Source organism: Ostrinia furnacalis, unplaced genomic scaffold, assembly GCF_004193835.3.
Source record: "Ostrinia furnacalis isolate ACB-3 unplaced genomic scaffold, ASM419383v2 OfSCF5991, whole genome shotgun sequence".
NCBI classification, from domain to species: domain Eukaryota; kingdom Metazoa; phylum Arthropoda; class Insecta; order Lepidoptera; family Crambidae; genus Ostrinia; species Ostrinia furnacalis.
In genome coordinates, this window is record NW_021136230.1 from 86,414 (window position 1) to 111,143 (window position 24,730).

General features: G+C 36.2%; 1 protein-coding gene across 6 annotated transcripts; it reads right to left on the reverse strand.

Moving 5' to 3' along the window:
* Window positions 1–8,355: 8,355 nt before the first annotated feature.
* Window positions 8,356–22,768, reverse strand: LOC114361769 (uncharacterized). Of its 6 annotated transcripts, none has more exons than XM_028316928.1 (5): window positions 19,927–20,086; window positions 15,065–15,277; window positions 14,310–14,482; window positions 9,206–9,295; window positions 8,356–8,476 (listed from the first exon to the last, which is right to left on the reverse strand). In XM_028316928.1, the coding sequence occupies exons 2-5, from the start codon at window positions 15,228–15,230 to the stop codon at window positions 8,390–8,392; spliced, it is 516 nt and encodes a 171-aa protein (XP_028172729.1). In that variant the 5' UTR covers window positions 15,231–15,277; window positions 19,927–20,086; the 3' UTR covers window positions 8,356–8,389. The 6 variants fall into 6 exon arrangements, with proteins under 6 accessions (XP_028172729.1, XP_028172734.1, XP_028172731.1 ...); XM_028316933.1 differs by having other exon boundaries at window positions 14,310–14,467; window positions 19,927–20,080; XM_028316930.1 differs by lacking the exons at window positions 8,356–8,476; window positions 9,206–9,295; window positions 19,927–20,086 and adding exons at window positions 12,142–12,584; window positions 13,331–13,420; window positions 20,107–20,405.
* Between the last annotated feature and the right edge of the window lie 1,962 nt (window positions 22,769–24,730).

Below are 24,730 nucleotides of genomic sequence, written 5' to 3' on the forward strand. Positions count from 1 at the left end.
TAGACGTGTTTATATGTGACACTGGCTGTAATATTAATTTTAGTCAGACATCTCCACTGTCTCATACAAATGTCACTGCACGTCGCTCAACTGGTCGTAGAATGTAAAAATTCCTTGAGCTATCCAGTCCTATTCAACTACGTCATCTCAGCTCACAACACAACGCTTGACACCAAGTTCCTCCATTTTTTTATTTCCCTTACACTCTACTTGCAAAACGATGTAAATAGCGCCATAATAGGCGATAATGTGGAATTTACGAGCAAATCAATAAACTAGTTCTGAACCTACGGAGGAAACATTAATTAAATGAATATAAGGTTTATCCGGTAATTACACATTGTTCAAATTGTTGCTTCGATGGTAATCTGCGTGGACGTGTTAAATTTATACGTTCATTTATTAGTAAATGAAAGTTTAATAACTTTATTAATGACCATTACCAACTTTCAGTTGTTTTCAGTGCGTATAGTCATTTTGTCTTTACAAAACCCTAAACTTAGTTAACTTAAAGACGATACTTGATAAATTATGATTATTTTTAAAGTTAGCCCTTTTAAGGCGCGACGGTTTTAATTTTAATTTCATTCCAAGTACCTACTTATTTTTACATTTATAATATTAGTTGGAATAATCGTAGGAATAGTAGGATTGACTAGCAGGCACTTTTTGAAGTACCGTTGTTTTTATAGGTTTGCTCATTCGATTTTTTTCCTTCAGATTCATAGAATCTTGGTTGGCAAAAAAAAGGATCATTTGTAACCAAATAAATACAAATTACCGGAAAATACAATAGCACGCATTGAGTAACTACAGCGAGTAATTAAATCGATAAATATGCATCGGTTATTCGATTGAACAATTATGGAAATAATCATTGTGATCAAAATTTATTTTTTATGCAAATGATCTTACATAATGTACATGGTTCCTTGGAATTAATTTATGTATTAATTTGTTTACACAAAGAATACCTAAGTTAACTTGAAACTGGACCTTATAATATTTTTTCCAGTATAGGTACTTATTTGTACTTTTCATACACAGATTTTAAACGCGTATGAACGTAAACACTGACTTCTTTCTAATATTATCGTTGTAATAGAGGCTAGTTTCCAACATAAACCATGGTCTGATGTGCTGTTAACTGTACCAATGAAATTGTTCTAGCATTCATAAAAAATCCACCCACAAGGTGGACCGACGATCTCATAAAGGTAGCGGAAAGGCGCTGGATGTAGGCCGCCAACCGGTCATTGTAGAAATCATTGGGGGAGGCCTATGTTCATCAGTGGATGTCATATGGCTGAAATGATGATGATGATTCCTAAAAAAAATAAGAAGACTTGATAAATAGGTATGTCTCAAGCAGTAAAGTCAAGCATTTTGTTATTACAGTTGACGTATTTTTCGCTTCATCGAAAGTGCAAATTGCGTATATAGAGCAACGTTGATTTATGTATTTATGTGCGAAGTAGAGTTCCGCTTTATCGCTGAACTGACCGTTTCATAAACAATGACGAAAAGTGAATTTAACAAACAGCTCAATCCATACAGGGTGTCAATATTTAATATTGTTTTGGCGAATTCGTTCATGAATAAAATGACAAATAATCTTTCTTCAAATGTAAATACAAAATCATACTAAATGTATCCAGCCGTAAAGCCTACGCCTTTCGATTTAGATAAAAACGTTTTCAGCTGTAAGCGGACTAACTGAAATAACAAACAAATACAATAAAGCATGAGTACCTTCCTACTTTAGAACACGCAACACGGGCCGAGTTGCACCAGCTAACTTTGAACGTAACTATGAGCCTTAAACTGATAGGTACTTACCGTCCTTAATCGTCTATATCTAAAATCACATTTTAATCAAAGTCCACTACTAGGTACTTACGTGAACGCAAAAAAATATTGGAACCACAAATTACAAAAAAGTAAAGAAAGCCTTCAGCCAAAAAATAATCTGTCATTAATGGGACAGGCTTTATCAAAGAGAAAACTCCTTTTCCGACTTAAAATTATCCTGTAAGAGCAAAAAATAAGCCGCAGCCCCGCCGTAGTCAGACCTAATACGTTCTTAATATCGGCGGCTCGGAAAACCCGGTAATACCCAGTAAAAACCGGTTACCTGATCCGTTCCGGTTTTAAAATATTTGCTCTGCTCGCTCCGCTCCCGACACCTTTTCGGCCTTTGTTTTTGAGCTCTACTTTTCTTTTTAGTGAGAGCGTTTGAATTTTAATTCACTACCTGCCCGCTTACCTTCTTTTTTTCTTCCCATTTTCCTTGGCCGCCAAAAGCCGGGAAAGTCGCTGTGTTTACTGGAGGCGGAATTGAATGGTTTTATTCCTGGGACCGCCATTTTGAAGTTACATTGATCTTTACTTATTGTTAGCACGAAAATATTCTTTAGCAGAGAGAACACTGTAGTTTTGGGGACATTTAGCAGTGTCTCAGTTGTAGGTAGGTATAATTTATTTACTTATTAATCTCTCCATTTGAAAGAAAGAAAGAAGGAAGGAAAATAGTTTATTTGGTTCAAACATAGTTTAATTTGTTTGTATTTCAAATCTTCTATTGTGATTTAACGTCTGTTCCATGTTTTTACTACGTATACTAACTTATCATTTGGGTGGGATATCAGCATTTGGTTTCCTGTTTCCAATCTACTAGTAATTAAAATCAGTTGCTAATTAGTTATCTGTTGTTTATCGTAAAACTCGAGAACGGCTACACCAATTTGCTTCAATTTTCGGATAATCAGTCCATCTTATAACTTATTACTTACACCCTATATTCTCAAATATACTTCAATCTTCATCTATTACACTAATATAAATGCTCGTGCTTATCAACATTTGTCCCCACGTCGACGGTCAGTCAACTAAGCCTACGAAGTAACAACCCAGCTTACTTATACAGGGTGTGTCTGTGTACATTATGAATCTGTTTCGAGTATCGAATAAATATTAAACTGTCCAAAAACGGAGGATAGAGTAAATCAACATAAAAAACGTTATTATCTCTATTCATGTTACTCGTATATTGATGTTAAACCATCGATTAAAGATTTCAGAATTCAAGATAGCTTGTCATTAGAGGTATGTCAGTATCAGGGCTTGTTCTCATGGAGACATCCCGTTTTTTGCAGTTTGCAATGTCCCGCAAAAAACCAATCCTTCGATTTTTTTAAATTCGAATTTCAGACACACATAATAAATTATGTTTTTTCACACAGCATTCCAATTTTGTGGGATTCTACATTACTGGATCCCGCAAACTGGATTACTTACCGAGAACAAGCCCTATCACTTATTTATTTAGGTATTCGTATTGTATTTACTAAATGCATATAACGAATGTGCGTCCTAAAATAAAATCTATGCTAGAGAGTTGTGATTCTCAGTAAATATTTCTAGATCAAGAATATTCACAATTTTCAATAACTCTACTATGAGAAAATTCCGCGAATGCTAACTGAAAAATGTCATATCTTTTATTTTCCCGGAATGGCATCTTTACTTGCCAATATAAACCCTTTGAGTTGGTGACTCAAAGGCTTTATTTACCGTAAAATGTTACCATTACCATCTTCCATTGAATTATGTTATTTCAGGGACTATTGATTTTGTCGTATGTCCTGGATTTCCAGGATGTTTATATTATCATGATATGGAATTTCCCCGCATGCGTGACACCCGCAATTTTCCTTTTNTTTTTTCTTATACCATTTTCTTTGCCCGCCAAAAGCCGGGAAAGTCGCTGTGTTTACTGGAGGCGGAATTGAATGGTTTTATTCCTGGGACCGCCATTTTGAAGTTATATTGATCTTTAATTAAGCAGGAAAATATTCTTTTTTTATGCATAACAAGGCAGGTATTTGACCACAATCGCACCTGCTGTTAAGTGGGATGCAGTCTAGGATGGTCTTTAGCAGAGAACATTGTAGTTTGTGGAAATCTATGAGTGTCTCAGTCATATAATTTATTTACTTATTCATCTCTCAATTTGAAAGAAAGAAAGAAGTGAGAAAAATGCTTTATTTGGTTCAAACATAGTTTAATTTGTTTGTTATTTCAAATCGTGATTTAACGTCAGTTCCATGTTTTTACTACGTATACTAACTCATCATTTGGGATATCAGCATTTGGTTTCCTGTTTCCAATCTACTAGTAATATTAAAATCAGTCGCTAATAAATTATCTGTAGTTTATAGTAAAACTCGAGAACGGCTACACCAACATGCTTCAATTTTCGGATAATCAGTCCATTTTATAACTTATTACTTACACCCTATATTCTCAAATATACTTCAATCTTCATCTATTACACTAATATAAATGCTCGTGCTTATCAACATTTGTCCCCGCGTCGACGGTCAGTCAACTAAGCCTACGAAGTAACAACCCAGCTTACTTATACAGGATGTGTAAGATCATGAATCTGTTTCGAGTAAAAAATAAACATTAAACTGTCCAAAAACGGCGGATAGAGTAAATCAACACAAAACGTTATTATCTCTATTTGTTACTCGTATATCGATGTTAAACCATCGAATTAAGATTTCAGAATTCAAGTTAGCTTGTCATTAGAGGTATGTCAATATCAGGGCTTGTTTCCATGGAGACATCCTCTTTTTTGCAGTTTGCAATGTCCCGCAAAAACCAATCCTTCGAATTTTTAAAATTCGAATTTCAGACACACATAATAAATTATGTTTTTTCACACAGCATTCCAATTTTGTGGGATTCTACATTACTGGATCCCGCAAACTGGATTACTTACCGAGAACAAGCCCTATCACTTATTTATTTAGGTATTCGTATTGTATTTACAAAATGCATATAACGAATTTGCGTCCTAAAATAAACTCAATGTTGCAGCTAGAGAGTTGTGATTCTCAGTAAATATTTCTAGATCAAGAATATTCACAATTTTCAATAACTCTACTATGAGAAAATTCCGCGAATGCTAACTGAAAAATGACATATCTGGATTTTCCCAGAATGGCATCTTTACTTGCCAATATAAACCCTTTGAGTTGGTGACTCAAAGGCTTTATATTAGCATAAAATGTTACCATTACATCTTCCATTGAATTATGTTATTCTAATGGGACTATTGATTTTGTCGTATGTCCCGGATTTCCAGGATGTTTATATCATGATATGGAATTTCTCCGCATGCGTGACACCCGCAATGTTCCTTTTCATAGAAGTATTTATTATCCCAGAAAAGTCTTGCGTGGCGACCACGGGCCGCAAGCCCCCCATAGTAGGTGAACTGACGATCTGGTAAAGGTCGCTGGAAGAACCTGGATACGGCCAGCGCAGGACCGGTCGTTATAGAAATTTTTAGGCCTTTGTCCAGCAGTGAACGTCATTTGACTGAAACGAATGAATGAGCGAACTATTTGTTTCCCGCGTGTGATTTTCATAAGCTTTTATTTACTTTTTTATAGTTACACCCTGTATACCTGATGTAAGTACACACAGGACGAGGAGTGGGTCAAATATCCGAGTATCGGCCACGTAGTTCAGGCGGCTTAACATAAGACGTGGATTAGACTCGGGCGCAGGTAGGCTAGGGGACAGACTTCTTTATTCCATGATAATAAGTCTTCTTGTACTCACATTTTTTGTAAGAACTTTATAACCTATATTCTGGCAAATAAACGCTTCTCTTATCTTATTACGAGACCTTTATCTATACCTAACAAACGACTTCTTCCTTACTCCCATATTGTCCGTCTGTAGTTTTTATTGATTCCTTCCATATCTTAGCGAAGTATCATTCTAGAAACTTTCAGATAATGTATGTGTAAAACTGATATATTCATGCTCGTATTCACAAACATTACTATGAGGTCTCACATTGCGCGTGGACGCACTGGGTGACACACGAACCAATCATAGAGCTCTAAGCATCGTTTGTGAATACAGGTGTGTTTTATGTAACACTCTTTCTTTACTTATAACTTGAAACATTGTTGCTTAACTTGTCATTATTATACACTGTAAAACCCCGGTTTTCTTAAATAAATAAATAAATAAACAAATAAAAAATATATATACTTACCACGTCTCCAGACCTACAAGGGTGTAAGCAAGATAAATTCACGGCGCGTCATTTCAGAGCAGTGTTGCCAGCGTAAAGTTATGGGGCGTTCTCGCCCGAGCGAGTCGCAAACGGCCGTCAATCTCATTAGCGGACTTTATTGGTTCAATTTGACAGATGAACTTATTACTTAGGCACACACACAGGCAAACTCAATGGTGTTTAGACTTCTTCACAGTGACTATTGAGCCTTCGTACTTGTGTCTTTCACAAGGTTTTTTTGCTTAGGTATTTGTTTTTGTCTTGTTGAGACCTACATCTTAACAAGGTATAGAACTACTTTTTTTCAACCGACTTCAAAAAAGGAGGAGGTTCTCAATTCGACCCGTATGTTTTTTTTTTTACCCAGGAAAATGGCCTATCCATACCTACTGCCGGGGAACGGCAGGTTAAATGGGGCTCGAACCCACTAAAACCTGGGGTGTTCCCTCTGGTGCATAGTGGTCGGCGTACTACTCTGAGATTAGTTGAGTTGAAAATAGTTTTGAAAATTAATAACGACACGACAATAGTTGCAAATGTTCTTATCTTAGGCAGTTGGATAATAAGCACCTTCATCTTCGTACACCGCATGTACGAGTATTTGACGTTTTTACGAAACTATACCTATATTCTGTTTCATCAGCCATCTTTGATATCCTTTATCATAATAAACGAGCACTTACTCTAACCATGTCTGAAGGCAGATTAGGACGAAAATAAATATAACATAAACTGAAAAATGTAAAAGCCAGACATGCGGCCCTCCCCTGGGAAATAAGGGAAGAAGGGGCAAATTGTTTTCCGAAGATAAGGCTGATTTAAAATTCATCCCCCAGCAACTTCCAAGACTTTATGCCAAGTAGGTTTTATTACTAGGAAATGATTGCTTCATTTGTGTTATCAGTTGGTGGATAATATTGTGATCGAATCGATTATATTGTTCGATTTTCATAAATCATCTAAGCTAGTTATTGAATATTATAAAACACTGCTATACTACCTATATACAAACTTGGTGGAATTACTGAAAGATAAAATTACACAAAGAAGCTTACTTCATTCATATAAACTTTCCTTAAACTCTAAATTTTAAGTTGAGTTGCACCACCTAACTTTAACGGTAACTAAAACGATAGCCTGTGTTTTTTGTCATGGAGTTTGACATATTTTTGACGTTTGTCAAAGTTAAAGTAAGATGGTGCAACTCAGCCTTATGCCCGTTTTCACCATCAATCCCTAATTTTTAAGTGTCCTCTATGGTAAATATATAACAGGAATTTTGTTTTCATAGGGGTCACTTACAAATTAGGGATTGATAGTGATAACGGGCATTAGTCTCTTTAATCTCAATGTATATGATGAAAATATGTCAACTATCTTTTCCAAAAATACGATGCGATTATTGAATCGAAATCTACAGTAAGTCCTACATTTAAGGGTACAGATCTAATAAACATTATCAAGGCATCAAAACTTTTATTAAATCAGAACTTACACAATTTTCGTTACTTTTATAATCTAAATGTATAAAATTTGAAAACTTTTTAATGGACGGACTAAAGTATTGTTTAGTCAACTCTTAAGCACATAAAAATAAAAACACTTATTATTAATAATTATAATAATACTGTCAGCAATAGTAACTAATTAGGTATGTATTTGTATTTACAAGTTTTTCAAAAAAGTGCATTGAAACTCATTAAACCTTTTTTTTAAATCAAGCTTTAGCAAAGCACCACTGTACGTCACAATAATATAACTTTAATTAGCTGTTGAATACAGGTATTAAAACTTAGTTATTAATATCTAAAACCACATTTTCATAGGTAAATAAAGAAAGCACCTAACATTACTTGGTATACAATACGTAATATAGGAACTTATATTATAACTAGTCGACGCGAATATAATACGACAATTTTTAATTTGAAAACGTTAAATTGTGAATTTCAGTGTAATAGTTAGATTACAATCCAAGCTGACATAAACCACTATTAGCTCACAGTCTCACGCGTTATATTATAAACTGACGGAGTTAACAATTTCACGATGACATAACCCTATAAAAGTTTTAATGGTCGTTGAGGAAGTCTTTGAGAAATGCCTTTTTTCAACAGTAGATGTCAAGGTTGAAACTTGAAATGAAGGAACGAACGAATTCCACAATTCACATTTTGGCGTTTAGCTAAGGCTGATCTTTATCAGACTACAATTTTTTTCTTCTTGAATTATATTGGCGTCGATTGTCCATGATTTTCATCTTATATTTATTTAGAATAATTAAAATTAAGTGATGTATTTGTCCTCACAGACTCCCGGCTCGGGCGGGATGGTGAGCGCGTTGGTGCCGTGCTTCCCCGTCTCAGGGTGCTCCTGGAATGTAGGGAATTATTATTTTAATGTATGGATTTACAAAAAAAGTATTTAGTATGTTCATATCCGTTGTCTTCCTACCCATAGCACAAGCTTTGCTTAGTTTGGGACTAGAAGCGTAGTGTAAAATGTCCAAGGATATTTATTTGTTATTCAATTAGCAGTTTTTCTGACTCTTCACGTATGCTTTTACTTATTATAGGGATTCGTCAAAAACCTTGTGAATGCGCTCTAGCTAAGAGGTTTCCGAGAGGTTTAGTTTTAAGCATGATTACGAAAATATTTGACCCATTACTATTTTATATTAAAAAATGTTTTTTTAAAGCAAACAATACAAGCTAAGAGCCGAAAATAAATCATATTTGTCGATTAGTTTTACGTAAGTTACATAAATATCTCATTTATAAACACTTGTAAAATCAGGAATCATTCCGAATTAGTTCTCTAGTTCAAAATTTTATTTTTATTTTTTTATAGGTAAACTAGTTGTGCCCGCACCTTAGTACGCGTGAAAACCCGTTTTCGCAACATTTTTTATTGTCACTCTGCTCCTATTCATCGTAGCTTGATGTTGTATAAGCCTATAGCCTTCCTCGATAAATGGGCTATCTAACACTGAAATAATTTTTCAAATCGTACCAGTAGTTCCGGAGATTAGCGCGTTCAAGTAAACAAACAAATAAACTCTTCAGCTTTATAATGTTAGTATAGATTATTGTACAAACATACCCGATCAGAATCCAGCCTCTCCATTTCATGTAAAGACTTCATCATCCTTTGCGACCGTTTTTGCGCCGATGCTGCCCTCTGTTGTAGAATCTGGAACGTTAAAAACACATATCATTTGTTTGTAAAAAATTGATGCCCACCGTCAATCAGTTCGGTAAACATAAAGATTTCCAATTTTCCCTCATTCTGAGTTGTAATTGGTTTTATTGTCCATTTAATTAATACTGGGTGTGAAGGGGCTAATCCAATTAATTTGTAGGTATGCGATTGATGAAAAGCCGATGTGAAATGAAATTATAATTTTTAAGCCTTGAAGGTAGAGATCACTGGAAAATTGAAGCTAAGTTTTTTACTTGACGCTAAATAACGCTTAAATTGGCATTTCAAGATAAAAATGACATTGTGATCGGATATTATGTTATTATTAGGGATATTTGAGACGACAAAGCCCAACGGACGGAGGCCTGAAAAGAACGTAGTGTACGACCATAAGGCCAACATTTTTCGGTTCGGTTTAGTTTGTTATCATTCTATTTTTAGTACCAAATAAATATTTTTTCTTTCCACCATCATCTTACATAGCTGCCACCATCTTACATCAATTGAAATATCAACAATGTTAAGAGCATTGTTGTGTTTCAGCAGTTGGAGGTAAGATAGCCAAGGCAGTTCATCTTTGGTTGAGTATTCCGGGTGAAACTCGCTTCTACCTTCGGCCTGATCATCACTTTCCATCAGGTGGGTATTCTCCGCATTCGGTCCTCCGTGATTCGGTCTCCCGTGCATTCGGGATAACGATATTCAGAATAGCGTTCTTTAGGGATAGAGTGAATCGGGACTCTGATTTTCGGGATTAAGAATCACAGTCGAGACGCAGGCCAAGTGCTTAAAGCAGTGGTTCTTAACCTTTAAGTCATGAGGGACCATTTTACCAAATTTCTGTCTTGTCAGGGACCACCTCATAATCATAACACTGCACAACAAAATTGCAACTTTTGNTGTTTATGAAGCTGATGTATATCTTGCAAGTCTCAATACATGAGCCAAATTTGAAGTGTTAATGCACAGTAGTTTTTGAATGATGAGGAGTCAAAAGTGGCTACAATTGGTTCCCCGCCGGCTCAAGGGCTAAGGGCGGGGACTTTTGCTATGTTCACCTCCTAACTAGGCTAAATAAAGTCCCGAGGTCAGAAATTGTGTTCCACGGATTTCTCTCTACACCGTCGTTAAGGCATTCATTAACTGGACTAATGCCATGGTGCCATGAATTTAGAATTCTATTTCGCAAATCGTTTGTGTCAACCAATCAAAAGTCTCAATGAAATTGAATGTAGTTATTAAAAATTAATAAGAGTCGCCACTCGATCTAAATATTTTTAAAATAACTTGAAAAAATCGAACTGTCTAAAGTGGGCATCGAACCTATGACCTTTCGCTTGCCGGGCGACTGATCTTCCATCTGAGCTACTTAGATATTGGATTGGGTTCGATTCCCACCTTAGGCAGTTCGATAAATAAGCACCTTCATCATTGTACACCGCATGTATATGACGTTTTTACGAAACTATACCTTTATATTTGATTTGATTTGATTATTCTCATTCATCAGTACCCCCTAGGGCGGCTATAATATAGGGGGCGCTGTTTAATTTTTCATACAAAATTTTTCGATGACACTTTGAATACGCAAACGAAACGAACTCGAAAGTTTTTCGTACTAGAGGTACAGCCATCTTTTATATCCTTTATCATAATAAACGAGCACTCACTCTAACCATGTCTGAAGGCAGATTAGGACGAAAATAAATATAACATAAACTGAAAAATGTAAAAGCCAGACATGCGGCCCTCCCCTAGGAAATAAGAGAAAACGGGGAAAATTGTTTTCCAAAGATAAGGCCGATTTAAAATTCATCCCTCAGCAACTTCCAAGACTTTATGCCAAGTAGGTTTTATTACTAGGAAATGATTGCTTCATTTGTGTTATCAGTTGGTGGATAATGTGATCGAATCGATTTTTGTTCGATTGTTTCAATGCAATGTCTCAACTTGTTAGTTTTTATCATCTATTAGTCATTGTATATTATAAACACTGCTATACTACCTATACCTACAAACTTTACAGGTAAAATTACACAAATAAGCTTACTTAATTTCTGTAAACTCTAAATTTTAGGCTGAGTTGCACCACCAACTTTAACGGTAACTTTAACGACAGCCTGTGCTTTTTTTATGTTGTTAAATGAAGATGGTGCAACTCACCCTTAGTCTCCATAATCTCAATGTTGTTCCAAAATATGATGAAAATATGTAATAAACATTTTCAAGGCATCAAAACGTTTATTAAATCAAAACTTACACAATTTTCGTTATTTTTATAATCTAAATGTATAAAATTTGAAAACTTTTTAATGGACGGACTAAAGTATCGTTTAGTCAACACTTAAGCACATAAAAATAAAAACACTTATTATTAATAATAATAAAATACAACTATTGGATATGGATGGATGTATTTACAATTTTTCAAAAAAGTGCACTGAATTTGAAACTCATTAAACCTTTTTTTAAATCAAGCTTTTGCAAAGCACCACTGACGTCACAATAATATAACTTCAACTAGCTTTTGAATGTTAAAACTTATTTGTATATCTAAGACTACATTTTCATAATTAAAGAAAGCACCTAACAATACTTGGTATACAATACATGATATAGGAACTTATAACTAGTCGACGCGAATATAATTCGACAGTACTTCATTTCAAGACGTTTATTGTGAATTTAATAATAAATCTTTGTTAACTTTCACCCTAAAATTGAAAATTTCGACATATTATAATGTGACGTAGTTAGATTACAATCCAAACCTACTGTAAGGCTGAGTTGCACCACCTAACTTTGACCGTAACTTTGACGATAACCGGTGTTTTTTGTATGGAGTTTGAAAGAGTTTTGACGTTTGTCGAAGATAAAGTAAGATGGTGCAATCCAGCCTAAGTTTACAATCACACGCGTTATATTATAAACTGACGGAGTTAACAATTTCACCATGACATAACCCTATAAAAGTTCCAACAGTCGTTGAGGAAATCTTTGATAAATGCTTTTTTCAACAGTAGATATCGAGGTTGAAATGAAGGAACGAACGAATTCCACAATAATTCCACAATACACATTTTGGCGTTTAGCTAAGGCTGATCTTTATCAGACTACAATTTTTTCTTCTTGAATTATATTGGCGTCGATTGTCCATGATTTTCATCTTATATTTATTTAAAATAATTAAAAATTAAGTGATGTATTTGTCCTCGCAGACTCCAGGTTCGGGCGGGATGGTGAGCGCGTTGGTGCCGTGCTTCCCCGTCTCAGGGTGCTCCTGGAATGTAGGGAATTATTATTTTAATTACTAATTATAATCACCCACAAGGTGGACCGACGACATCATAAAGGTAGCAGGAAAGCGCTGGCGCAGGCCGCTACCAACCGGGCAACATGGAAAGCATTAGGGGAGGCCTATGTTCAGCAGTGGACGTCCTATGGCTGAGATGATGATAATAATTATTATTTTAATTAGCAGTTTTTCTGACTCTTCACGTATGCTTTTACTTATTATAGGGATTCGTTAAAAATCTTGTGAATGCGCTCTAGCTAAGAGGTTTCCGAGAGGTTTAGTTTAAGCATGATTAGGAAAATATTTGTCCCATTACTATTTTATATTTTTTTAAAGCAAACAATACAAGCTAAGAGCCGAAAATAAATCATATTTGTCGATTAGTTTTTCGTAAGTTACATAAATAATATCTCATTCATAAACACTTGTAAAATCAGGAATTATTCCGAAAGCTTTTCATTTTGTGGACATTTTCCAACAGCTGAACGAATTTTTCTCGGGAGCGGGGCACCTCTAGTTCAACATATTTAGGTAAAATAGCTTTTGCCCGCGGCTTCCCCCGCGTGAAATTTAGTTTGTCACAGATCGTCATAAATTATAGCCTATATGTTATTCTGAGTTATAAAAAAGTTTTTGCGTGAAAGAGTAACAAACATCCATCCAGACATCCAAACTTTCGCATTTATAATATTAGTAGGATATTACTCGTAGTAGGATTGTTGTAAACATACCCGATCAGAATCCAGCCTCTCCATTTCATGTAACGACTTCATCATCCTCTGCGACCGTTTTTGCGCCGATGCTGCCCTCTGTTGCAGAATCTGGAACGTCAAAAAACACATATCACCGTCAAATGAGGGTTTTCGTCCTCGGACCTCGCGTCTACGTATTGCCATCTGACGGATTTTTCAATCGCGAAAACCCTCATTGTTTATGATTTATGCCCCCCGTCACTCAGTTCGGTAAACATAAAGATTTCCAATTTTCCCTCATTCTGAGTTGTAATTGGTTTTATTGTTAATTTAATTAATTAATATAGGGTGTGAAGGTGCGAATCCAATCAATTTGTAGTATGCGATTGATGGAAAGTCGATGTGAAATGAAATTAGCATTTTTGAACCTTGTAGGTAGAGGTCACTGGAAAATTGAAGCTAAATTTTTACTTGACGCTAAATAACGCTTAAATTGGCATTTCAAGATAAAAATGACATTGTGATCGGACATTAATTAAGTTATTATTAGGGATATTTGAGACGACAAAGCCCAACGGACGGAGACCTGAAAAGAACGTAGTGTACGACCATAAGGCCAACATTTTTCGGTTCGGTTTAGTTTGTTATCATTCTATTTTTAGTACCAAATAAATATTTTTTCTTTCCACCATCATCTTACATAGTTGCCACCATCTTACATAACAATTGAAATAACAACAATGTTAATATCATTGTTGTGTTCCAGCAATTGGAGGTAAGATAGCCAAGGCAGTTCATCTTTGGTTGAGTATTCCGGGTGAAACTCGCTTCTACTTCTGCCTAATCATCACTTTCCATCAGGTGGGTATTCCCCGCATTCGGTCTTCCGTGCATTCGGCCCATCGAAATTCGGAATAGCGTTCTTTCGGGATAAAGTAAATCGGGATTCGGATTTTCGAGATTAAGAATCTCAGTTAAGATGCAGGCAAGTGCTTAAAGATATTAAAAGATCACTAACCGACAGTCTCCTTTGCTCCGCCTCAGCCAGCTTCTCCTCAATATCTGGCAGGCTGATCTCCGGCTGAGGGGGCTGTAACAGCCTCTGAAGGTGGGGAGGAGGGGTGGACTCCTTGCGGGTAGCATCGAACTCGTCCAGGGGGATCTCGAAGGCCACCGCTGGAAAAAGATTTCCTGTGTAATGGTAATTGGTGTTAGCAAAAGCGAAGCTAAGCGTTCTATTTACTTGAATAGTTCATGTGAAAGCACACGATTCGTTGCGGCGGCGGTGCGATACCGGAGCGGTGTCGCTGCGTCTTCTTATTTAAAAAGGTCTGTGACGGGTACACGCGGTGCGAACGTAATACGGCGAAATCTTTGTGGTGACAGTTGACACGCCGCAACGCATCGTGTACTTTGGCTCTAACGTCGCTATGTCGTTGCGAATGCGAGTAAAGCGCACCAAAGCCAACAATTAATAATCTAAAGAGAGATATGTAAGCTTTTTTTAACACTATCATCATCAATATTTATCATCATCAGGTCGTTAAGTCCCCACTGCAGGAGAACGACTCTCTCTTATTTACTAAAGGTAAATGAAGGATTTGGTCTACACTCTCCACACTAGATATTCGGATTTTTTTCTACAAAGGCAGTATTTGAGGACGACAGAAGGTAGAGTTGGTTGACCAAGTTAGGGTTTATACATGTATAACCATTACATCGAAAGCTAAAGCTGTACCTAGCTGTACTAAAATACTGAGATAAACTACTTACGAGGTTTAGGCTTTATAGGGGTCTCTGGCAGGACCACAGTGGGCAAGCTGTCATGGTCATTGTCATGGTGACCATTTAACCCTTTCACTCCATTGGTAACCTTGCTATGACCGTTGCTTGCGTCCTCTTGGACTGGCACCACGTTGCCTGAAGAGCCGCAACCCATTTTGTGTCTTGTTATAAAGGGGTGAAGATCATTTCAGTCTGTCTGATCTGAAAGAATGAACATGAGTGTGAAATATTTGGTGTTATTGTGGTCTGATTTGGGCCAAATTGAGATTTGGGCTTTTTTGGTTCAAATTGTCAGTACCATTTAAGGCAGCATTTTAATGGGATTATTCCCATTTCCCGCTCTTGCCAACTCCCGCTTGTGTGCCATTAACACTCAATCAACGTGATCAAATATTTCCAGAGATATTTATATCTCTCTGTAATTTTACAGTAAGGAATTTAATTTAAATAATATCAAAAATACATTCGTAATACACATTAATTGAACATGTATGTACATTTTAATTAATTGGTTTTATTTACAGAATCAAAGGCTGCAAATATCAATTTTGGCGACCGAAAATATTATTTTCATGTTGATTTTTATGACGAACTGATTCCACATGTTCGTTAATTGGTATTCTAAACCGTGAAATGGCAATTAAAATGGAAGCTCATTAAATAAATAGGCTTTCAGTGTTCACGATAAAGCAGCCAACTTTAATGGTCACGTGGAATGTCGTTTTTCATCCTGAAAATTAAGTTAAAACATTATCAGCACGACTATTCCAAACCAATAGTTTCCATTAATAAAGTTAAATTGATCAGCTAAATACATAAAAAAACATAACCCTCCTTCTGGCGCAGTCGTGTAAAAACATACGTCATGTAGCATGTAGTAAAACTACATCATTTCACTAAATTCAAATTCAAATTCAAACATTTATTGCATAGAATAGGTATTTTACATTTCATCGAATGACGTCCACTGCTGGACAAAGGCCTCCCCCAAGGATTTGGTCCGGTCCTGTGGCGCCCGCATGTGCCCGCATACAGACACCTCCCGCGACTTCACCAGATCGTCGGTCCACCTACTGGGAGGCCTGCCCATTTGCCTCGTGGTCGCTACTCGATAACTTTCACCAAACCTACTATAAAAGACAATTATCTAGTTGTGATACTTTTTAATTAATTAACTGGTGTTAACATTGCCATTTTTGTTACAGTAGACCCCTATAATGATAGTACGAAAGTTATGAGTCACTCTTACTACAAAAGCAATTAACCAAATACGTGTTTTGTTGTGATACAGTTCAACGTATGGAAATGTCAACGTAATTATTTTACTGTGAAGGTGTGGGTTCACGCGGGTAATCGATTGTAGCTCGTGTATCATGCTTCAAAGGTTTGTCATCATACTATGTGGAAAATGGAATCACCTGATTTGAGTTTCATCGAAATTGCGCCGTCCCACAAAGTAAATATTACAAAGGTTCATTTCAATTCCTGGTATAGTTTCAGATAGCCTTGTTTTTTGTTAGATAAACTACAAAAAGTAATCACGAGTGCAGTAACCATAACCTTTTGGAAGTGCCACAATCTTTCAGGAATCGGTAGTATGTTAGGTATTTCGAAATAATTAAGTAAGTAAGTATTTCACGGGCTGGAAGACGTAGCGTGGGCAGGCCTCCTACAAGGTGGACTGACGATCTGGTAAGGTCGCGGGAAGAGCCTGGATGCGGGCAGCGCAGGACCGTTAATTGTGGAAAACCTTGGGGGAGGCCTTTGTCCAGCAGTGGACGTCATTCGGCTGAAACGAACGAACGAAGTAACTCATTTAAAATTAAATCCACTTTCTCTTAGTAGCAGAAGAACAAAAAAAATAGATTTTCGTCCGTTGATTTTTGGTGAAAAATAACACCTAAGTAGGTAATTAGGTCCAACTACAAAAGATTCCATTGCTGTTTACTGTGGTATAAATACCGTCAACTATCCTCTATATTCTTTCAATTTAAGTAAGTGTCCAGCACCATTCACTCTACATAATGTAGTATCGACCTTATTTTGAAAGAAGCTCATTTATTATTGATTTATTCACTGATAATGTATTCCCATACAAAACCTAATAGGTCATACGTCAAACGCCTATCAATATCAGCTTTCAACGTGTAGAACGGTCTTGATATCTACTCATTATTTGGTGTTTTCTAATAAAAGTATGCCTAAGTTAATATTAAGTTCTTTACAACAAATAGTAGCATAAAGTCTTATTCCAAGAAGCTACATTCTTGTACCGAATTGAGAACCTCCTCTTTTTGTTGAGCTGGTTAAAAATTCATCATTAATTTGTTTACCGGCTTAGGCGTGGAAACAACAACAAACAATTACCTGCTAATTTGATTTTGATTTTTGATAATCATATTGGGAGAGTGTGGTGTTTCTTTTGGCTCTTTCGTGTAATTTGACAACTTTGACAGACATTTAAACATGGCGCGCTCTACGCCTGTCAAATTAAAATGATTCCGCGTCCACGCCACGCAAGCTTCCAAGCGAGAGATGCTCACAAAACCCAAGTATATGAAAAGAAAAACCTGAAAGCGCCCAATCCATTACAGAAAAGTAATCAAATTAATAGCTCTTAGGTTTTCCATCATGGCCTTATTAGAGCAGACATTTACATTCGGGACGTGAGGTGCGAAGGCTTTATGCCATGAAAAAATGGAGAGATCGATGGGGGAAAGCAACTAAGATTGCGGTATGCTTATGGATGGATGACCACATGAATGTAGTCGGTTACCTACCAGACGACTATCAATGGAGTAAACCGCTTAAAAACTAATTGAAATCGATTAAAAACTATTTTCTTCCAAACTAACATACGATTTCCAAAACAATAAGTAACTACTTTATTGCATGCACCAAGGATTATTAAATTACGTATAAAACACGAAATTCTCACGCCACTTTAATGTTCCTCGGTTAAAATTCGCATAATTTCAAAGAACTACAATCCCGTTGAAAATTTTAAAAGATAATCCCGTTAAAATATTTTAAAACAGAATCGCCGTTGGTCGGGGCGATATTTTTTATCTGACTCGCCAATAAAGGGGTAGTTCAGTGGATCCACTATGAAATACTTTTAATTATATCATAGTTTTACCCACTAAGTACCTAGTAGATGTGGCCACTAGTGATTAAGATCCGTTAGTTGTTGGTGGTACCAACTGTCAAGCACTAAAATTATAAAAATTTTGGCATTGGGGTTTCAAAAAGCGCTTTTACATGTCCCATTTAAACCTTACTGCTGCTTCAGGATAATCATCCTCTTTGTCAAAGGTTAGATACAGTAATGACTCTACAGAGTGTTGGTACAAATCAATTCATTGCAATCTTAAAACAATATGCATAATCAATAATTAACTTTAAAAAAAAACCGACTTCTAATGCGTGAACACAATAAAAAACTAAAAATTAAAAAAAAGTTCTACCCTTGGGGGTGAAATATTTTCTTCAAATTCGCATGAAACCACCCTTTTGATAATACCCATTCAACAAAAAAATAATCGTTCAAATTGGTTCATAATCGGCGGAGATATTGCGTGTAAAAAAGTTCATCCCTAATTTTCCACCCTTGGGGGTTGTTTTTTCTATTATTAAATTTAAATGGGACCACCCTTGAGGTATTACCTATACGCCGAAAAAAGATTTGTTCAAATCGGTTCATAATTGGCGGAGTTATCGCGTAACAAACATAGAAAAAAAACATACGGGTCGAATTGAGAACCTCCTCCTTTTTTGAAGTCGGTTGAAAACTACCTATTGATTACGTGGTTTAGAGCACTACCTATCTTGGTTTAATTAGATTTAATATTGGCTACACCATATTCCTCATTTAAAACCTGGTATTCCACGAAGTTAGCAAGAAAGAAGCCATTATACCGACGCTTTTGCAGTTTTACTAAGAAATTCTTATTGAATAGAGCACCCTACTGTTCCAGCTATTGTCTACTGTGCCTTGTGGCTAATCAGGAAATTATAACAGCCCGTAGCTTTTCCAACAATTTACAATGGCGGTCGGGAGCAAAGGCTGTAACTCAACGTAAATAACGCTATCTATTAGGGCAATGAAGAGCTCTACTTTAAGTACGGTGTAAACCATACATCTTGTTGTATTTTTAAACACTACTTATCTTATGACTCTCTAAGTTTAAAAACTTGCCTTTATTTTAGCCATAAATGTCGCCGAAATTAATGTTAGAAGATGACACGTTATTCTAAACATCGTAAGATTGTAACATCATAAGTACTATTTTGTAGTACAAATGAATCACAAAATTAAATGTATCTAATATGCTGACGATTGTCTATGCAACCAACAATAAGTCGTCATTCGTAAAAGAAAAGATTCGAATAAACATACCTACCTACAACTTAAAAAAAAAAATACACAGAACTGGCAATGCGCAAGCCATAAAAAAAAGTATAATAAAAAAACATGACGCGGGAACGCGGGAAACCTTTCATACACAGATTAAAAAACTTATTTCTTTTTAAAGGGCTAGCAAAGGCAATGGAATCAGTCCGAAGCTATAAGGAAATATCGCGGCAATTTATCACATTTCCCGCCTTTTTCTCGGCGGAGATATTTCCACGTTGATTGCATTAGCCATCTTGGAGTAAATTCTTTTAATTCTTTCAACACTTATTCGAAACATAGCTAAGTTTTAGATATATTTTAATGAATCTAGGCTCATAAAATAGAAAGAAAGAAAGATACATTTATTACAATGGACATCACACAAATATAGGTAATTACATAGACATGACAGTACATATAATATAATAAAGGAAGAAAAAATAAAGATGCCCACTGCAACGGGACCCCACGCAGCATATGCCGTGCCCGTGACCCACGGTGACGAAGGACACGGCGCTGGTTTTCAGTGTGCTCCAGGCCGAGTGAGGGGCACCATTTGTAAAATAAATAATAATAAGCTGCATAAAAATAAGCGTTGATGTAAAAAAAAATATACTAATTTGGTGTCCCTTACCTGCCTAGTAAATTCCTATTCACTCTTGACTGGGCTCGGAAAAGTTAACAGCAGGTAGCATTCTAGTCTATATTACATATAATTAAAGGAATAGATTCCAATGTGCAACCACAATGCTTACAATACATCAACTATTTCGCTGTCAATTTGTAAGAGCATGTCACCTGGACTGGACTAGCATTATAGCAAAGTAAACACAAACTGGAGGACATTCAAAATAACATGCAATTATAAGAACTGCTTAATCGATTATCAGGATGTGTAGCAGTAGGTTCATCACCAACTGAACTCAACTCATTTTATTTCTTAAGTAGGCTTTTTACAAGCATTTTTACACGTCCCAGTATTAACCATTCCCTACCACTGTTTCGGAACTATAAGAATGAACTGGGTTAACTTTCTTGCACTTCTATCAATTATTTGTTTTTAGGGGCTTCTAAATAAAATATTTTATGCAACATGTTGCAACACAGTGCCCAACAACATTACAACTATTGCAGATCAATTGCACCATAATATGGTGCAGCTATAGAATTAAGGCCATAAGGTGTAATAAATTACTTTACATTGTAATGCCCATTTATTGTCCTGAGGCAGTGGTAGGATGAAAGTACTACTGGGACGTGTGAAAGAGCTTTTTAGAAGCCTACTCGCAAAATAAATGAGTTTGGATTTGAGTTCTTTAAATGGGTCCGTGGCCGAGTCCCCCTGTGTTCGACGCACCCGTGGTCGACGCCCCCGGTCAGGTAGAAGCAATTTTTAATCAAATGACTGACTGACTCACAAAAATAAAAGTTTTAAAATTAAAACTTTTATTTGTAGTTAGTTAAATGTAGAGAAAGTAAGTTATTTTAAAGACTGATTGTTACAATTATTTTGATTAAGTAAAACGATTTACATGTTATTATAGGTAAATAAAATCTATGATAAAATATGATAGGTTAAAACATTTTTAAGTATCACTATGGTAAAATAATATTAAACATTTATTTGTACGATCAGTATAAATATTTATTAAAACTTTCATAATTTTATGAAAGTTTTAAGTATTTTTAACAAAAAATTAAATACATCATTTTAAATAGCGTCAAACATGCATGGTTTTCGTTGACTGTACTTAGTGCAAAAGCCGAAAAAAATATGATATTAAATTTATTTAAATCGGGGGCTTCAACCACGGGTGCGTCGGATACTGGGGGACTCGGCCACGGACCCCTTTAAATTGCAGATATTGCAATAAAACCTTTTCCTTAGTAGTTCTATAGTAGCTGCTTTTAGTAATGTTTGGTTTACGAATAATCACCCTGCTCCATGATAGTGATAGCTCTTTACTGGGTCACACTAACGCCCGTGATTCACGATGCTTGCTTAAGTGAAGCAGCAAATTGAACGCACAGCGTTAAATAGAGCTCTGTGATTGGATTGTGTGTCATCCTGTGCATCCACGCGCACTGTGAGACCTCATAGTAATGTTTGTGAATACTGTTCTTGTACTACTGACTCCGTATTGTCTTAGCCCATAGCAGGACACCTGCACTCGCATGGGAAATAGCACGTGCTTCACAGTTCATGGCCACTTAGTATCAATGCCTAAGGTATAATGATTATAATGCATTTATAATCATGGGTATTTAGATCCAGACGTTCTCGATCACAGGGACGTGGATATACCATGTGATACTAGGTTTAACCTGTGGCTTCGTCCGCGTGAATTTCTTTTTATCACAGAGAGATTATCGCGTTTATACCCCTTTCAAAAAGTGGAATAAAACATATCCGTTGTTTTTTCCGTTTCTAACTACATCTGTACAAAACTGTACCTACCTATCTAGAAGTCGGTTCAGCATGAAAAGGTAACAGAAGGTTAGAGTTACTTTCATATTTATAATATAATGGAAGTATGGACATCTCAAGCTGTAGGTAAATCCTGGGTAGAAAAGAGTTACAGTACAGTAGAATAAGAAATGGGAACCCCTAATACAGAACTTGGCTTTATTTTATTTATTTGGTGCACAAAACAGAGGTAGATACCATAACATAACAGTCAGAGAACAAAGTAATGCTATAAGGCTGAGTTGCACCACCTAACTTTGACCGTAACTATAATGAACCGGCGGTTTTTGTATAGAATTTTACAGATTTTTGAAGTTTGTTAAAGTTAAAGTAAGATGGTGCACCCAGCCAAAGACTAGTTGTTTTTCTGCACACAACATACAAAATTATGTATTATCGACTGCTGAAAGAATGTGTTTTCTCGTACAACCTAAACAGTTGATCAATGTAACCTAGGCAAACTAGCCTACCTTTTAGAACTAACAACAGCTTTGAGGTTACTGAACCCATTATTTTATCAAGCCCTCATACATCGATCCATAACGTATCAATGCCCAACTAAAAAACGTATCTTCGAATAATAACGTACCTTATGGTTTACTGCTATTAAAAAGACACTAGCCTATTTTTAAAACCACTTAAATTCACATCAATACAAAATCTATAAATAAAACTATCTAGTCACTTTACTTATCACAGTTTTCACTTAAAAACTCAATCCTTTTTGCTAATTTGGGTCACAAATTCCCCTTTACTAGGTCAAAAGGTTTTTCAATTCACGCGTAAAAAATGGCGTCAGCAAGGAATCGAACGGGGCACCCGTGCTGCCTCGGCCGCATCGTCAACACTACTATACGATTAATACAAATTTTATTTTACCCGACCAACTACTCTTTTAGTGTGATAGTGGTTGAATACCCCGACTTTGATGGATTGATACTTTGCGTTTTATTTCTTTGATGTATCGCTAGCATAATGATATCAGTTTAACCTACATGTTAGCAAAAATATCATCTATTTCAAATAATTAAGATGCAACAGCGCTCAGCTTGAAGTGCAGTATTTCTGAAAATGGCTTATCGGGATTTGGTACTATTTGAATTGTGGTTCGTGTACCGGATTACGTCAGTTGCGGTTGCGGCTTCGAATACTGCTGGGGGCAATAGTGTGACGAACACGGCTCATATTCATTTAAAAATAGGCATTCATATCTTCATTACACACACATTCATAATGTGTGAAGCTGGTTATGGTTTGGTTCGTTCGTTGCAGCCAAATGACGTCCACTGCTGGACAAAGGCCTCCCTCAAGGTTTTCCACAATGAACGGTCCTGCGCTGCACGAATCCAGGCTCTTCCCGCGACCTTTACCAGATCGTCAGTCCACCTAGTAGGAGGCCTGCCCACGTATGGTTTAGTACTTCATAGTTAATTGGGAAAACAAAATATTAGTGTCATTTTAGTATTTTATGGTTAGTTTTCCCAGTTTTGTAATAGGTACAAGATTATTCATATTAAAATCTAAATCAGCGCGAATAGTGGCGATGACAGATGAATATAATTTTTTCGTAATTATCTTTCTACCATAGTCAAAAATTTGCTTTATGCCTCGACATTAGAATGTATGGAAAATGTTGTTCAAGTATCAAACATCATTATCGCGGTATGTTTAGGACTCTAACAATGCTTACATAGAAATTACAAGCAGCCACTATAAGCTTCCAGCCAGACCCTTGCCACTACCATCAATCACAAGGAAAACTTACGAGTCGATTTTTTTATTTTTTTTATTGTTTTTTTTTTCATCATTTTGGGAAAATAACATGATAAAAAGAAAATGAAACAAGATTTTGTGCCTCAAAGATACTACGTCAAAAACACAGTTGGAAGATTTTGCTCGTAGTTTTCTGATAGGCACATATGATTCGTATCGTAGCATTTTCTCTAAGACTGAGTTACACCACCTAACTTTGACCGTAACTATTACAGTAACAATCACTTACCATCAGATGATCCGTCTGCTCGTTTGCCTCCTGTCATATAAAAAAAAAACCAATGCTTTTTGTATGGAGTTTGACAGATTTTTGACGTTTGTCAAAGTTAAAGTAAGATGGTGCAACCCAGCCTAAGTCTTGTAAGTAACTCATTTTTAGGATAATGATTCTTTAGATAAATCAATCGTGTTGATCCTTTAGTTAGTCAACAGTTAGTCAACATTAATTTCTTATGTTAGTACGGACGGTGCCATATCAAGCTGATTCCGGTGGCATCTTGTGTATTTGTGAACATAAAGGTACGTGTCTACCTATACACCGCATCATGTGTTTATATAATAATATCTCTTTAGTTCAAGCTCTATTTTACTAATGTATTATAAAGTATCTTAAGAAACAACATCATATCTTTATGTAAACATAGAGCCTCAAAAACCCAAAAATGAACACGGACCACATTACCATAATATGGTCATAAAAAAGTAAAAAAGGCGACTCCATTGCAAAGAGGCTCAGCGCTTGTTCCACAATCAGCGATGGACACCTACCACTGATTGCCGCTCCATTATGCATGGCCCCCACCCCCCACCCCCGCAAATTATGCCATGACCACCATAGCTGGAACTCTATGGTGGTTTCAGAAACACCCTCGGTGTTAGACCGTACACATTGACGCATCTAATGGTAGCCATTTTTTTCTCAAAATAAGCGACAACCTGTGTCTGCGTTATGCTTGGTCCTTATGGTAGGTTAGGCTGTTACGGAGTTTTGGGCTGACACTGTGTAGGTTTGTTGTCG

What these genes read in the sequence shown, in the direction of transcription:
- LOC114361769 (XM_028316928.1), bottom strand. Translation starts at nt 15,230, where the DNA reads ATGGGTTGCGGCTCTTCAGGCAACGTGGTGCCAGTCCAAGAGGACGCA. An exon ending in CGGAGCAAAGGAGACTGTCG is followed by an intron (nt 9,296 to 14,309) that starts GTTAGTGATCTT and finishes TTAACGTTCCAG; the next exon opens with ATTCTACAACAGAGGGCAGC. An exon ending in AGAGGCTGGATTCTGATCGG is followed by an intron (nt 8,477 to 9,205) that starts GTATGTTTGTAC and finishes CCTACATTCCAG; the next exon opens with GAGCACCCTGAGACGGGGAA.